A 12,609-nucleotide genomic window follows, 5' to 3' on the forward strand; every position below is an offset into this window, starting at 1 on the left:
CAAAATTGCTTTGATAAAGCACTGGGTCTCCCAAGCGGTCACTGGCACAGTAGGCACGGCTCAGGTTGAACAAGTTTGTGAAACCCTGCCTGCTACCAGCAGCAGTCCAAAAAAGCCACCCTGTGCCTCCATCATGGAATTAGGGGCTTTCCCTTAAGAACAGAAGGCGCACTCGGAGTAGAAAAGCATCGTGGTAAAAACCCCAGATCCCGAGGCGTGAGCGGCGTTGTTCCTTGCTTGGCGAGGAGGCGGCGGCTCCTCGCGGGGCCTGCCGCCCCCCCCCGGGGAATCGAGCGCTTCGAAGGGTTCCACTTCTCGCCGCCCTCGCGTCCCGTCCGTTAGTTGCCATGAGCACGGAGCCGCCCTAGGCTGCTCGCTGCTGCGGTCCTGCTTCCGGACGGTCCTCGAGCTGCGAGCGCGGAAAGGGACACCCGGGGCGGGGAGGGGCGGGGCGGGGCTGGGACTGAGCCTGAGGTGGAGGGAGAAGGGCGAGGCGAGGGGAAGCGAGGGATCCCTCGGAGCCGTGCTCTGCCCTCGCCTGCCGCGTCAGGGTCGGGTTGGTTTGGCTGTGTTTGGGCTCTTGCCGCTCCCGACAGCGGACGTGCTGCGTGCCGCGCCGGTCCGTGAGAGCAGCGGTGCCAAAATGCTTTTAGGGACCAAAACGCCTCGGAAAGGCAGAGCGGAGGGTGAGCGGGTAGGTGCCTCAGGCTCAGCGCTGGTGACGGAAGGCCGGGCAGTTCCATTTGGAACTGGTACTATGACGTTAACCGACTTTGAGAGCTTATCTTGCGACCCGGGAGAAGCAGACCCTCAGACCCCGGTGAAACACTGGGCAGACGCGCCTTGGGAGAGCAGAGAAACCCCTGGGCGGACGGAGACCACGGTCACGACCCCGGAGCTGACAAACTCGGAGCCCTTCGCTTCCAGGTAAGGTTAAAGTGATAATTGACTGCGGGTTTCCTGGGTTGGCAGATGGATTATTTTTTATGAAAGCAAACAAGTGTGGCCTCTGGGGGTGTGGGGGTGTGGGGGTGTGTGGGTGTGTGTCCGTTCGGGATGTTCTTTATTTCGAATTTGTGTGTGTGTGTGTGTTTGGTTTTTGGTTTTTTTCGGGGGTTTGGTTTTACTTTTCTGTTGTTGGTTTGGTTTGGGCTTTTTTGTCTTCCTGTAGTGTTGCTTTGTGGAAGTATAGTTTGCAATTTAGAGACATAGAAGTGCCTTCATGTCTTCATGTCCACCTGTAGTAGTTTCCTGTTGCTCCTTGTTTCTACTTAGGCATTTTTGTGTATGTTGTTGTTTTACAGTCACTGCTGCAAATGTTTGTTTTGTCATGAGACAAATGCGTAATCGCTACTCCCCACTTAAACACAGTGTTGTGAGTGGGGTTTTTAGTTTGGTTGTTGTCGTTTGGGGTTTTTTTAATATTTGTTACCAGCTACTTAGTCCTTCAAGTTATTTCTTTGCAACTGAGTGACAGGATCTCCTTCTGGAATGCTTTGTGATATTTTTAAGTCAACCAGAACTTTTATTTTTGATACAGATATGAACGATGACTATAAAGAGGAGAATACCTTCAATATTTAAAAAGCTGTCATTCAGGTGGGCCAACAAATGGCGTGCCAAGAAAGTAACAGCATGCACCGCAAACTTTGGCTGGGTACAACCTGCAGAAGAGCCAAAGAAGGGACCAGGAGGTTCTATTTATTGTAGAAGCACGGAAAAACCCAAGCCTTTTGGCCAGGGAGAACTAAGTAAGTGTGCCTTCTGTCCTTCCCCCCTTTTCTTCAGAACAAAAACCCCAAAAGTTAGAAAACGCAGTTCTCATTTGTTGCACTGATATAAAACAGGGTTGTGATGAATAAAGCCTTCAGCGCTAGGCTGCAATTTTGTGAGTCCCCTAAGGCAACTGAAGGGACTGGTGCTGGAAAATGATGGTTCAAAGCAGTGTGTTGACCTGCAAATTCAAGTGGCAGTGTTTCAGCTGTTCCATCATGTGTTTTTGGGTTGTGGAGTAGACCTGGTTCTTCTGGGTGCTCCTGCAGAATGCTACCTTTTAAACAGCCTTTTTCAAACAGAAACCGTAAATAGTTTTGGAAATCTAATTTTCTTGCAGTTGTTAACGATGGAATTGCCCCACCACGTGAAATTCTTTTTCCACCTGAGAAAATCTGCATGGATTGGCAACAGCCACTGAATGTTGGAGTTGGACTGCAGAATCTGGGCAATACGTGTTACCTTAATGCTACTCTGCAGTGTTTGACATACACACCTCCTCTGGCCAATTACATGCTGTCTCTTGAACACAGCAAGTCATGTGAGTACTTTCTAGTATTATTATAAATATGTTGGGCAGCTGCAAAGGTGGAAGAAGAACAGGGATTCTGTGGAGAAAACTCGCGGCTTTCCCGTTTTACCTGTAGAAGCCGGCTTTGAATGCGATCTTCGCGGTCTTTTCCAGCCTAAATGATTCTGTGATTCCATGGTTATTTAGCAGGGAGCTCAGAATGGCATATAAAGTTCATTTGTTCATTTAATGCACAATGGTAAACTTGCAAGTAAAGACCATTTCTTGCTTTGTGTGAATAAAGAAGTACGTTGCAAAGGAAGGCATTTGATGAACATTTGGGATTTGGGTTTCCTGCTGGTAGAAAGGAGGTAAAATTTAGGATGTTGGCATCATAGCTTCTTTGTGTCTGCAGCCTAGATACCGTAGTGTGTTAATATTGCAATAAATGACACGTTCACTCTTGACCCATTAAAAAGGCCCACACCCTAGAAAGCACTACGAGCCAATTTCTGCTGTCCTGAAATGGAAATCTGTGTGGGGCAGTATTAAAATGTAGACTGGTTTTATTCTAGTTAAAAGTTCGTATTTTTTGAACGTTGGAATTTGTGTTCTTTGCACTTCTATGCTTGAATTGATTTAGGCATAGGAGCCTCTTTTCATCTCCATCTAGGTCTATTTTGACAAAGGTACATGCATGCTTTTTGGTTTGGCATCTTAGTGTTTATTCCTAGAAATGTAAGTGTGTTTTTTTAACATAGATAAAAATGTTTCCAGTTAAGAACCCTGTTGCAAAAGGGAGGGCAGAAATAATTTAATCTTTCCTTTCTCCCGGAGGTTTCTTAGCTCTGTGTCACGTAGCTCACCTCACAGCAGTATGCTGAAAATAACAGGCATTCTCTCTTAGTGCTGTGTCATCAATGTCAGTAGTGTTTTGTCATATATTCGGCAGCCTGTGGAGTTCACATTCGTGTCAGCCTGCAAAAAAAAAAAAAGTCATTGCAATAGTGACTTAGATTGCTCATCAGAAAATGCATTTTAATGCAAACTCAGTCATCATTTAAATTCTGTACAGGATTGTGTCTTAAAATGCCACAAAACTGTCGGGATATTGACGCCTTAGGAGAAGAGGATGCACATGAAGAATGCACATTGTACCTTTAGCTTAAAGAGTATTAATTCATAAGGCTGGGTTTTGGTTTTTTTGTAGCAATGCATATTTGGCTAGACTGTTGCTTCTTTCACTCTTCAGGTCATGAAAAAGGCTTCTGTATGATGTGTACATTGGAAGCTCACATTAACCAAGTCCTGTGTTGCTCTAATAATGCTATCAAACCTACATCTGTTATCCATGGCCTTAAAAGTAAGTAATTTCAGATGGTTTTATTTTGATATATTTGGTAACTTTTCAAAGAACTATTTGATGCATAGAAATGATTTTGATACTTGGAAGGAAGATATTAGAAATACAAGTTTTCTTTCAATTTCTACGAGATAAATATGACCACCTTCTTATTTATTAGGAATAGGAAAGCATTTCCGTTACGGCAGTCAAGAGGATGCACATGAATTCTTGTCCTTCACTGTTGATGCTTTGCAGAAAACTTGCTTGAATGGAAGCACCAAGTAAGCATAAACAAATTATTTAACTTTTGATTGTTCTCTAGCCCCTTTTACTCCTTTCTTTACTATACTGCATTAAAATCCGTGTCCTTGGTAAAAACTGTTTGAAGAGTTAAATCTGAGCCTCGCATCATCTGAGGTCTGATTTATCATTTCTTTCCAGGTTGGACATATCTTCTCAAGCCACCACACTTATTTATCAAATATTTGGAGGATACCTAAGATCCCAAGGTACTTGTTAAAAATCTGCCTCTCCTTTGAAGTGGTCTGTGTCTGTTTGTCTGTAGTAAAGGACTTTGACTAAAGTAATACGTGTGAAGACTTTAAATTTGTCCAGTCAGTGTTAAGCATTTGTATTTTGATTCCAGTGAAATGCTTGAACTGCCAAGCTGTTTCTGATACGTACGAACCATTCCTCGATATTACTTTGGATATAGAGGTAAGGTGTTTTGTGAATATGGGTTGAGCTGTATGGGGACCTGTAGAGCCTTCCAAAGAAAGGCATTTTACTGAAAAAGATACACTGCTAAAAGGAAAGAGCTTGATGCTGGATGGGAGCGGCAATCCTTTGGTCTTGTGTGGAAGGCATCTAGATGCTCTCCATGTTTGCAGTGGGTTTAAGCTGTAAAAGCAGTAATTATGTCTACACAAACACCTATACTCTCACACTTCTCCATTATTCTGCTTCAGCATACGTCTGTCCTTAGGCTGATGGGTTTGACTGTTCTCATTCTTGATGCCATAGCATAGCACAGGAGCTGTCTGTGGCACTGCAAACTTTATTGTTTTGTTTCAGAGTAGAATCGTTTCCACAGGAGGTAAATGCTCAGCGTACTCTGAGGTTTCTGCCTCCTTCACAGTGGTTGCCGGTTGGCAGTAGGTTGCTTGAGGATGAACTAGCAAGGTTCTCTCGCAAACTACCAGGAAGTGTTTGAAGTTTTGCTTTTCCAGTGACTTAGTGCTCTACTTTCTTATTCATCCAGGCCGTTACGTCTGTCACCGAGGCTCTAGAACAATTTGTGAAACCTGAACAACTGGGCGGAGAAAACAGCTATAAGTGCAGCAAGTAAGATTCTTACTAATTCCATCTGAACACAAGAGAACGCGTTTCATGTATCACATGAATATCTGGAAATAGAAGAATTCTGGCCATTAGCTCACATTAGACTTTTATTCCTTACTGCTGCCTCTACTGGTGTTTATTAGCCTTCGTAAGAGTGAGGTTGCACACAGAAATATTTGTCTGGCCAGAAGTTACAGGGGATGTCTGCTAAGTAGTGGTGAGCTGAAGCATGGAGCTAAGGACAAGGATTTGGGGTGGGAGGCAACAATCAGCTTGCTGAAGGTCCTAGTGTTCCCTGTGGAACAAAGTGGGATTGGGTCTCAGTGCGTGTGAACGGTGGTCGTTAACATGAGCAGCCTCTAATGGCTCACTAAAAAATGTCTTGCAGGGTTCTCATGCTGAATTGTTGGGAAGCCTTTCCTTTTTGTCATTAGGATAGATGCTCAGATGTTTGCTTGGCTATCGAAAGATAATGTTCTAAATCCTTTGTTTTGTAGAGCTGTCCGCTTACATCCTGTTACCTTCTGTCTGTTAACAAGCCTGAAGTGCAGCGTATGGGTTCATAAGCCTGTGCGAGAGATGAACACTTGTTTGAGTTTTGGGAGGGGGAAGAATTTGCCGTTAACCGTTTGTCTGTGCTGGTTTTTAAGGTGCGAAAACATGGTTTCTGCCTCCAAGAGGTACACAATACATCGCTCCTCCAAAGTTCTCGTCATATCGCTGAAAAGATTTGCAGATTTTACTGGTGGCAAGATCAACAAGGTATATTTGCAGCCGTAAAGCAGCTTTATCTTCTTGGAATGGGAGATTTCCCCAAGAAAATATCATTTTAAACAGGGGAAGTTTAGATCGGGTATAAGGAAGAAATTCTTTACTGTTAGGGTGGTGAGGCACTGGAATGGGTTGCCCGGGGAAGCTGTGACTGCTCCATCCCTGGCGGTGTTCAAAGTCGGGTTGGACAGAGCCTTGGGTGGCATGGTTTAGTGGGAGGTGTCCCTGCCCATGGCAGGGGGGCTGGATCTAGATGATCTTAAGGTCCTTTCCAAGCCTAACTATTCTATGATTCTGTGATTCTATGATTTAAAAGTTGTTAATGCTTGCAGGCTGTAACTAGAGACTAATAACAATAGTCTAAGAAAAGTCCATCTAACAACTGTGGCTTACGGTAACCATAGGGGTATACCTCACTCTTAGAGCTAATTCTGCAGAAAAGAGTTCTCTGCAGCTTAAATGACTAAATGTTGTTTCTGAGAAGAGGTATTTTTATAAGAATCAAGAATATATTTGTGTGATCCTAGCCTGTGTTTTCAGAAGGGTTTTTCTCAGGCTGTTCCACCAAGTGATTCCGGGTAATTTTTGAATCTTCCTGTTTTGTGTTTAGGATGTAAAATACCCTGAATATTTGGATCTTCGAGCCTATATGTCCCAATCGATGGGAGAACCACTCATCTATTCTTTATATGCAGTTCTTGTTCATTTGGGGTTTGGCTGCAGTGCAGGACACTATATCTGCTTCATAAAGGTGGGTACCAGCTTGATTTCTCCCAGGGTGAAATAAACAAAGAAAATCAATGTTACTGGTAACCACCGTTTTGATGGGGAAAAGTTGGATGGTGTGTTCCATTTGATTTGGTTTGGATGGTTTGTGCTGAAGAGTTCTACCTGTGACGGCATTTGAGCAACATGCATTTTGTCTAAAGATGTCACTGTCTTTTATTTGCAGGCGGGCAATGGATTTTGGTATCGAATGAATGATGCCGTAGTGGAGCCTTCTGATATCCAAACAGTTCTCAATCAGCAAGCTTATTTACTTTTTTATGTCAGGTAATACCAACTCCTGAACCTGTTCAGAATATATTTACTTTCCTGTTACTGATACTTGTCTTTTTTTCAGGTGTTGTTATTTCTGTGCTAGGAAAAGATTACAATTTCTGGAATTTGGTTCTGTCTAACCTGAACTTGCCCACAGCGTTTACTGCCTTTCATTGCTTGGCGTTAAACTGGTGCGCTTGTGTACATTGCTGTCTATCTGGTCTTTGTAGCTGGCTAATGTAGAAGAGGAGAAATTACGCCATAGATGATGTGAGGGTGAGCTGTCGCTCTGGCAAGGATAGTCATTGTAGGGAGACCATTGTCTGTTTTTTAGTTTGTAGTCTTGGTTGAGCCTTTTGTACATGTCTTGTGTGTCACATCATCTGTTCTTTTCAAATTTTAGAAGGGGGTTTAATCCAAGACCAGGCTGAAAGAAAAACTCTAAACTGAGATCACTGCTTTTTTCCCAAGGCGCTATGATTTGACACTTGGAGAACGTGGTTTTTACTTACCAGCACCGTCTGACCCCTGCTCATTCCTTGGTCAGTGGGGGCCTAATAGTAAGCAGGACGGATTTATGGGACCGCAACTTCCTCCTCATATGATTAAGGTAATTTGCAGGGAGCAGATAATGGCACCAAATTGATAATGTTGTTTTCTTTTGACTGGGGGTGGGGGGTGTGTTGTTGTTTTGTAGCGTCTGAGTTTTATTTTCCCTCCCACACTGCAGCTTTCTTCACAACCGTCAGCAACAGCCAGAATTATTCCAACAGTGGCTAATCCTAAATTGTGCAGCCATGCTACTTCATTATACTTCCAACTCAAAGTACTTTCTAAAGCACTGGGAGCTACGCTTTTCAGACGCTTGAAGGAGCCTATTAATTCCTGATGATGATGATGATGATAAGAACAATAGTAGTAGTAATAATTCAATATCACTCCGCCAGTGTTCATTTAGCTGAGTCAGTGAAAACGATTTTTCTTGGTCCTGCGTACCAGAGCAATTATTGCAGTGTTTTCGGGGAATGTTTAAAGGGGAAAGTAAATACATTTGGGAAGAGCTTTAGTCAATGTTAAGTTGTTTGTGTGGGTTTCAAAAATGAGGCTCATTTGATACCAATATGCAGTAAACCAAAAGCAGCAGGAATTAAACACACTTGTTGGACTTAGGTCGATATTGGAAGTGGGGTGTTTTTTCTTCTTAGGTAGTGAGGCAATTTGTAGAAATATTTAGTAGGAGAATTTAATGTTTTCATAAGTGCTGTGTGATTGCACATATTCATCTTGCAATCTTTTCTTTTTAAATACAGAATTCAAGTCATTTAAATGGAAATGGACCCCTAGAAGAGGATACAAATCCTGTTGGTATCTCCATAAAAAGGCTATCTTCAGCTCCAACAGCTTGCATTCAAAACTGGGCAATTACCAGGCCTTCAGCTACGGATCCATCGAAAGCCCAGAAGATCACTAGAAGTATTAATAACAAATTGCCTGAGCAGCAAACTGTGTCACAGGCTGGCCATCTTACCAGTGCTTTGGAGAATGAGGATCTCAGCAAGGCCGTTCCTTCCTCCACAATTACAAACTCTTTCAGAGCAGAGTCTACCTCAAATGCCTCTACAGTGGCAGTTGCTGCTGACATTTCCAGAGAGGAAGTTCCTGATGAAATGTTTGTAGAGCCAGCAGTGAATGGAAGTCCTACACTCGGCTCCGATGCTACGGTTCCTTCCAGTGCAGAGTCTTCAGGAAAATCTGAGGCGTCGAATGGCGTGTTTAAAATGAATTTCAGCGTATCTTCCAACGGAATTGTGATTTGGGAGGCGGTCGGCACATTGCAGAATTCCCATTCTTTCTGTGAGAGGGCTGAAAAAGAGAGTGCCCATCATGAGCTGCCAAAAAATGATTCACTAAATGGTGCTGTTAGTTTAGATATTGGATCTAAACAAAATGGACTGAAACTTGATGATTTTACTTGCGAAGTCCAACCTGCTAAACCTTCTGAGATTTTCTTCCCTGAAACAAATGGATTGCTTGAACCAGTGAGTTATGTTTGTTCCATCTAGAACTTCTCACCTATGGTGTCCTTAGTATTCAGGAGCGTTAAAATGTTCCTAATTCATGTGAAATACTGTTAACACACACAGCACAAATTTCATCGTTAACACTTTGTGCTATTGTCCCCTTAGAATTTGCAGAGCTGAACTGGCATGTGAGAACATGTCAGCTTCAGAAAAGTTCAGCTGAGATAGTACTTGATAAGTTTCATAAATATATTTGGGAGGGTGGGGAAGGGGTGATGTGTGAAATGGCAATAGTGCACGTAAGGCAAAGTGATCTTGCTTAATAACTAATGAGGAAATTTTGCAAACAGTTTTCAGCTAAAGGTAGTATATTTTTGTCTGTTAACGTCTGCATTTTAATTGTAGGTACCTGAAGCTGAGTCACCGATTCCTCAAGAAATAATCTTAGAATCCCTGGCCTACAGCCACCTGAACAGGCTGTCAGTGCAAACAAGGTAAATGTATTATTCTGATATTAAATACGAGCAGATGCCTCTCAGAATAGTTCTGTTTCTTCACGGAATTATTTTCCTTTTTTTAACGATTGGATTTCTTTTTCCAATGTAAATTCCCCACCTCCTGCCCTCCCATTTTGGGGGGAGGGACGGACATTAATGAGTTGACTTTTTTCTAGTTAGGGGAGAGCGAACCTAGTGGTGCTGGCTACTGATGTGATGTAGAGCAGTGAGCAGAGGGAGACAAATGTGCTGGGTGTGGGTTTTTAATGTACTCCTTGCAGGCTCAAGAGAAGAAAAACACCTTCTCTGGGCGCTGCTGAATGTATAAGAATCGGTTTCTAAAGGGGACTGCCTTACAGAGTCTCTTTAGAAAGCTACAGTTTCCAAACCGTGTAAGGGAGTTTAGAAACAGACAGAGTTTACCAGTAGCCAGCAAATCTTTTACTTAAGGGGATTTTTGCTCCTAACATTTATCTTTTAGGTGAACTTTTCCAAGTGAAAAATGTGGTTTTATTTTGTGCAGTGTCCCTGCACCTCAGAAGTCTGAGGGCGATCGTCTTATGGAAACCGTAGTGAGGGAAACAGTGTCTGTCTATGAACAATCCAGGACGCCTCTTTCCAACCTTGGCTGTGAGATTGAGAGTCCTTTTACTGTATCAGACTGTGAAACCATTGCTACCAAAGAAGTTGCTGAAAGTATTATAACAAAAGCTGATAACGTACAACCCAGTATCAACGGTCAGCACAAGGTCAGGAAAAAATCCTTGGATACTGAATGGGAATACGTTGGGCAGTGTGAGTCCGAAGACAGCAGAGACAAAGACAAACCAAGAAGACCAAAAGAACCTGCACTCATTGCAAAAGGAGATCCTTCGTATATCAAAGGGTCTCCTGAGAGTGAAGAGAAATTAGGGCAAACTTCCTCTGTGAAGTCTGACATTGAATGTAGTCCTAAAAAACTTGCATCTCTGGGTATTACAGATAAATGCCAAGATACGGAGGACATTTCTAATAACTATGTAGAGGTACCACCTGTTAATGACTCTTCTATTGCAAAGCTGGATAAAGTTCTGGAGAGTCAGTTCTCCAGGCAAAATGAAGGGCTGAATAATAAAAAATGCGAAGAGGATAATAGGCAAAAATACGAGGAGAAGATACACGACTCCAAAAAACCTGACAAAGAACACTACCGAAAGAAGAGACAATACTCTGAGATTAAAGAGCAGAAGCAAAGCAGGAGCAAAGCGGATGATCGTTCCTACAAAAGGAGGCGCTCTTGCAGCATGGAAACAAATAAGCAATATCATCATAAGCAGGACTATTACAATGAAAGGAAGTACAGACCTTCCCATAATGAAAGAAGCAGTCCAAACAACAGCAGAAGCTCAGGAAAATACTCTCGTTATAGATCGCGAAGCAGAGAAAGAACAGAACAAGACAGGAATAGGTATTCCCATTCCAAAGGAGAGAGAACTTGGAGCAGGGAAAGATACTATCAAGATGAAGCACGGAGATGGGAAAAACGCAGGTGTTACAAGGGTTATTACTCTGTTCATGGAACAGGAGATGGTAGAGAGAGGAAGTCCTCTCATTTTGATAAGGACTTTGACAAATTGAGTCAGTTCTACAAATCACGTAGGGATCATCACTGCCAGAGCAGATGGGCTCGCACCAGTCACTCCAGGGAGGAAGGAGCCCATCACTTCAGTAGGCACAGAGGGAACTTCCGTCATGGTTCAGTACCTCAGCGGCAGTCTGAAAAACACTCTCGGGAAAGGCACGCACCTCCACCTGCCTCAGCTCGTGCACATTTTGACAACGCTTTCTGGGAAAATGAAAAACTTAGACTTGGCAAGAGGAAATACAGTGACAGAGAAGGAAGGGAAAGTGAAATGGGAAAGAAATGCCGCAAGACAGATGACCAAAGAATGAAAAAAGATGAGAAGGTCAAGAAGAAAAAGAAGTCCAAAGATAAATATCGAGAGAAGGATTACAAGTAAGCAGGGATTCCAGCATAATCTGCCATTTTTTTCCTAACACTTTTCTCTGTGTTTCTCATGCCTGCCTTTTCCCCATTGTTTCTAAGTGATTTATGTAGGATAATCTGACTAGGTGTTGGTCATCAGGCTGGTCATTAGGTTGGTCAATCCAACATAGGAAAGATGTTGCTGAATAGCGTTAGAACGCTAGACCTGGAGCACAAATTTAAGACCCTGTCGTGGCTTAAGCCCAGCCTGCTGAACCCAGGGCAGAGCCAGATCTGCGCACTGTTCTTGATTAGGTTACAACAATTATGTATTTTTAATTCCACATATTCCACAATTAGCCCCTGTCAGGATTTGTGTACAAACCAAGACTTACTGGTCCTTAAACTGAGGCCTTATGTTTGCTGCATCCAAAGTCAGATGTGCAGAAATTACTACAAAATAGGTGACACACAGCAAGTCATCACCTGTGGTAAAAGAAATAACATTCCATACACGCATCAAACGCTGCATCCGTTTTCCTATTTTTAAGCTGCGAGTTTCCCTCAGCCTTCCGCATTTGCAATGACTGGGACTGGTTTGGCTTTAGTGAATGGTTTTGCCAGCAGGTGGCCAAATCTGGTTCTTTCTAAACCAGTCAAAAGTATAGGAAGAAATTCAATGTCTTGCACCCCACTACACAGGTCAGGGACATTAAGATTAGTGCACTATCTGTGTAGGCGTAAGAGATGTTAACCGATAAACACAGTGCTAGAACCCCACTTTGATCCACTGCTTGCAACACAAGTGGGATATGAGGGCTGTGAAAAGCAATTTGTTAAGTCTGCAGAATTTGAGTATTTCCTCAGGTCCATAGATGTTAACGAACTTCCTGTTGTGGAAGGTCTGTCTTTAAAAATATTAAATGAATGGGTCTCAAGTAGGAATTTTCACCTTAGCATAGATCCAAACTGCAGTCAGTTTGGAAGTGGGGAAGCTACCTTCTCAAGTCCGTCGGATAATATAGTCACAGAGCAGGTGGAGCTGTGTGCAGGCTTGAGACTTCTCTTTCAGAAACCAAACCACTGAGACAGGGTTTGACATTGAATGTCATGACATGGAGTGACTTTGGCTTCTTTTGTCTTTCAGATGCAAAGCTCACTGATGGAATCCTTCGCTACCTAAACTAAACCTACTGACAAAACCAGCTACGTGTCATCGTCAAACCTGACTCTTTACCATCAAAACTGTACAATCAAGGCTGATGGTTTACCCTGAAATCTGGCTGTTTACCATCAAGAATGACTCTACCATCAAAACTGACTGTTTACCATCAAGCCTGGCT

The 12,609-nt window shown here is 43.0% G+C and overlaps 1 protein-coding gene across 1 annotated transcript; it reads left to right on the top strand.

Moving 5' to 3' along the window:
* Positions 1-1,549: 1,549 nt before the first annotated feature.
* Positions 1,550-11,300, top strand: LOC308222346 (ubiquitin carboxyl-terminal hydrolase 42-like; the record flags this gene model as incomplete). Its single annotated transcript, XM_080620242.1, has 14 exons — positions 1,550-1,751; positions 2,114-2,314; positions 3,537-3,647; positions 3,808-3,910; positions 4,071-4,138; positions 4,276-4,346; positions 4,891-4,973; positions 5,621-5,732; positions 6,352-6,492; positions 6,694-6,794; positions 7,254-7,392; positions 8,093-8,821; positions 9,209-9,297; positions 9,824-11,300. The coding sequence occupies 14 exons, from the start codon at positions 1,550-1,552 to the stop codon at positions 11,298-11,300; spliced, it is 3,627 nt and encodes a 1,208-aa protein (XP_080476368.1).
* Between the last annotated feature and the right edge of the window lie 1,309 nt (positions 11,301-12,609).

This window comes from Psittacula echo (assembly GCF_963264785.1).
Source record: "Psittacula echo genome assembly, chromosome: 5".
NCBI lineage: Eukaryota > Metazoa > Chordata > Aves > Psittaciformes > Psittacidae > Psittacula > Psittacula echo.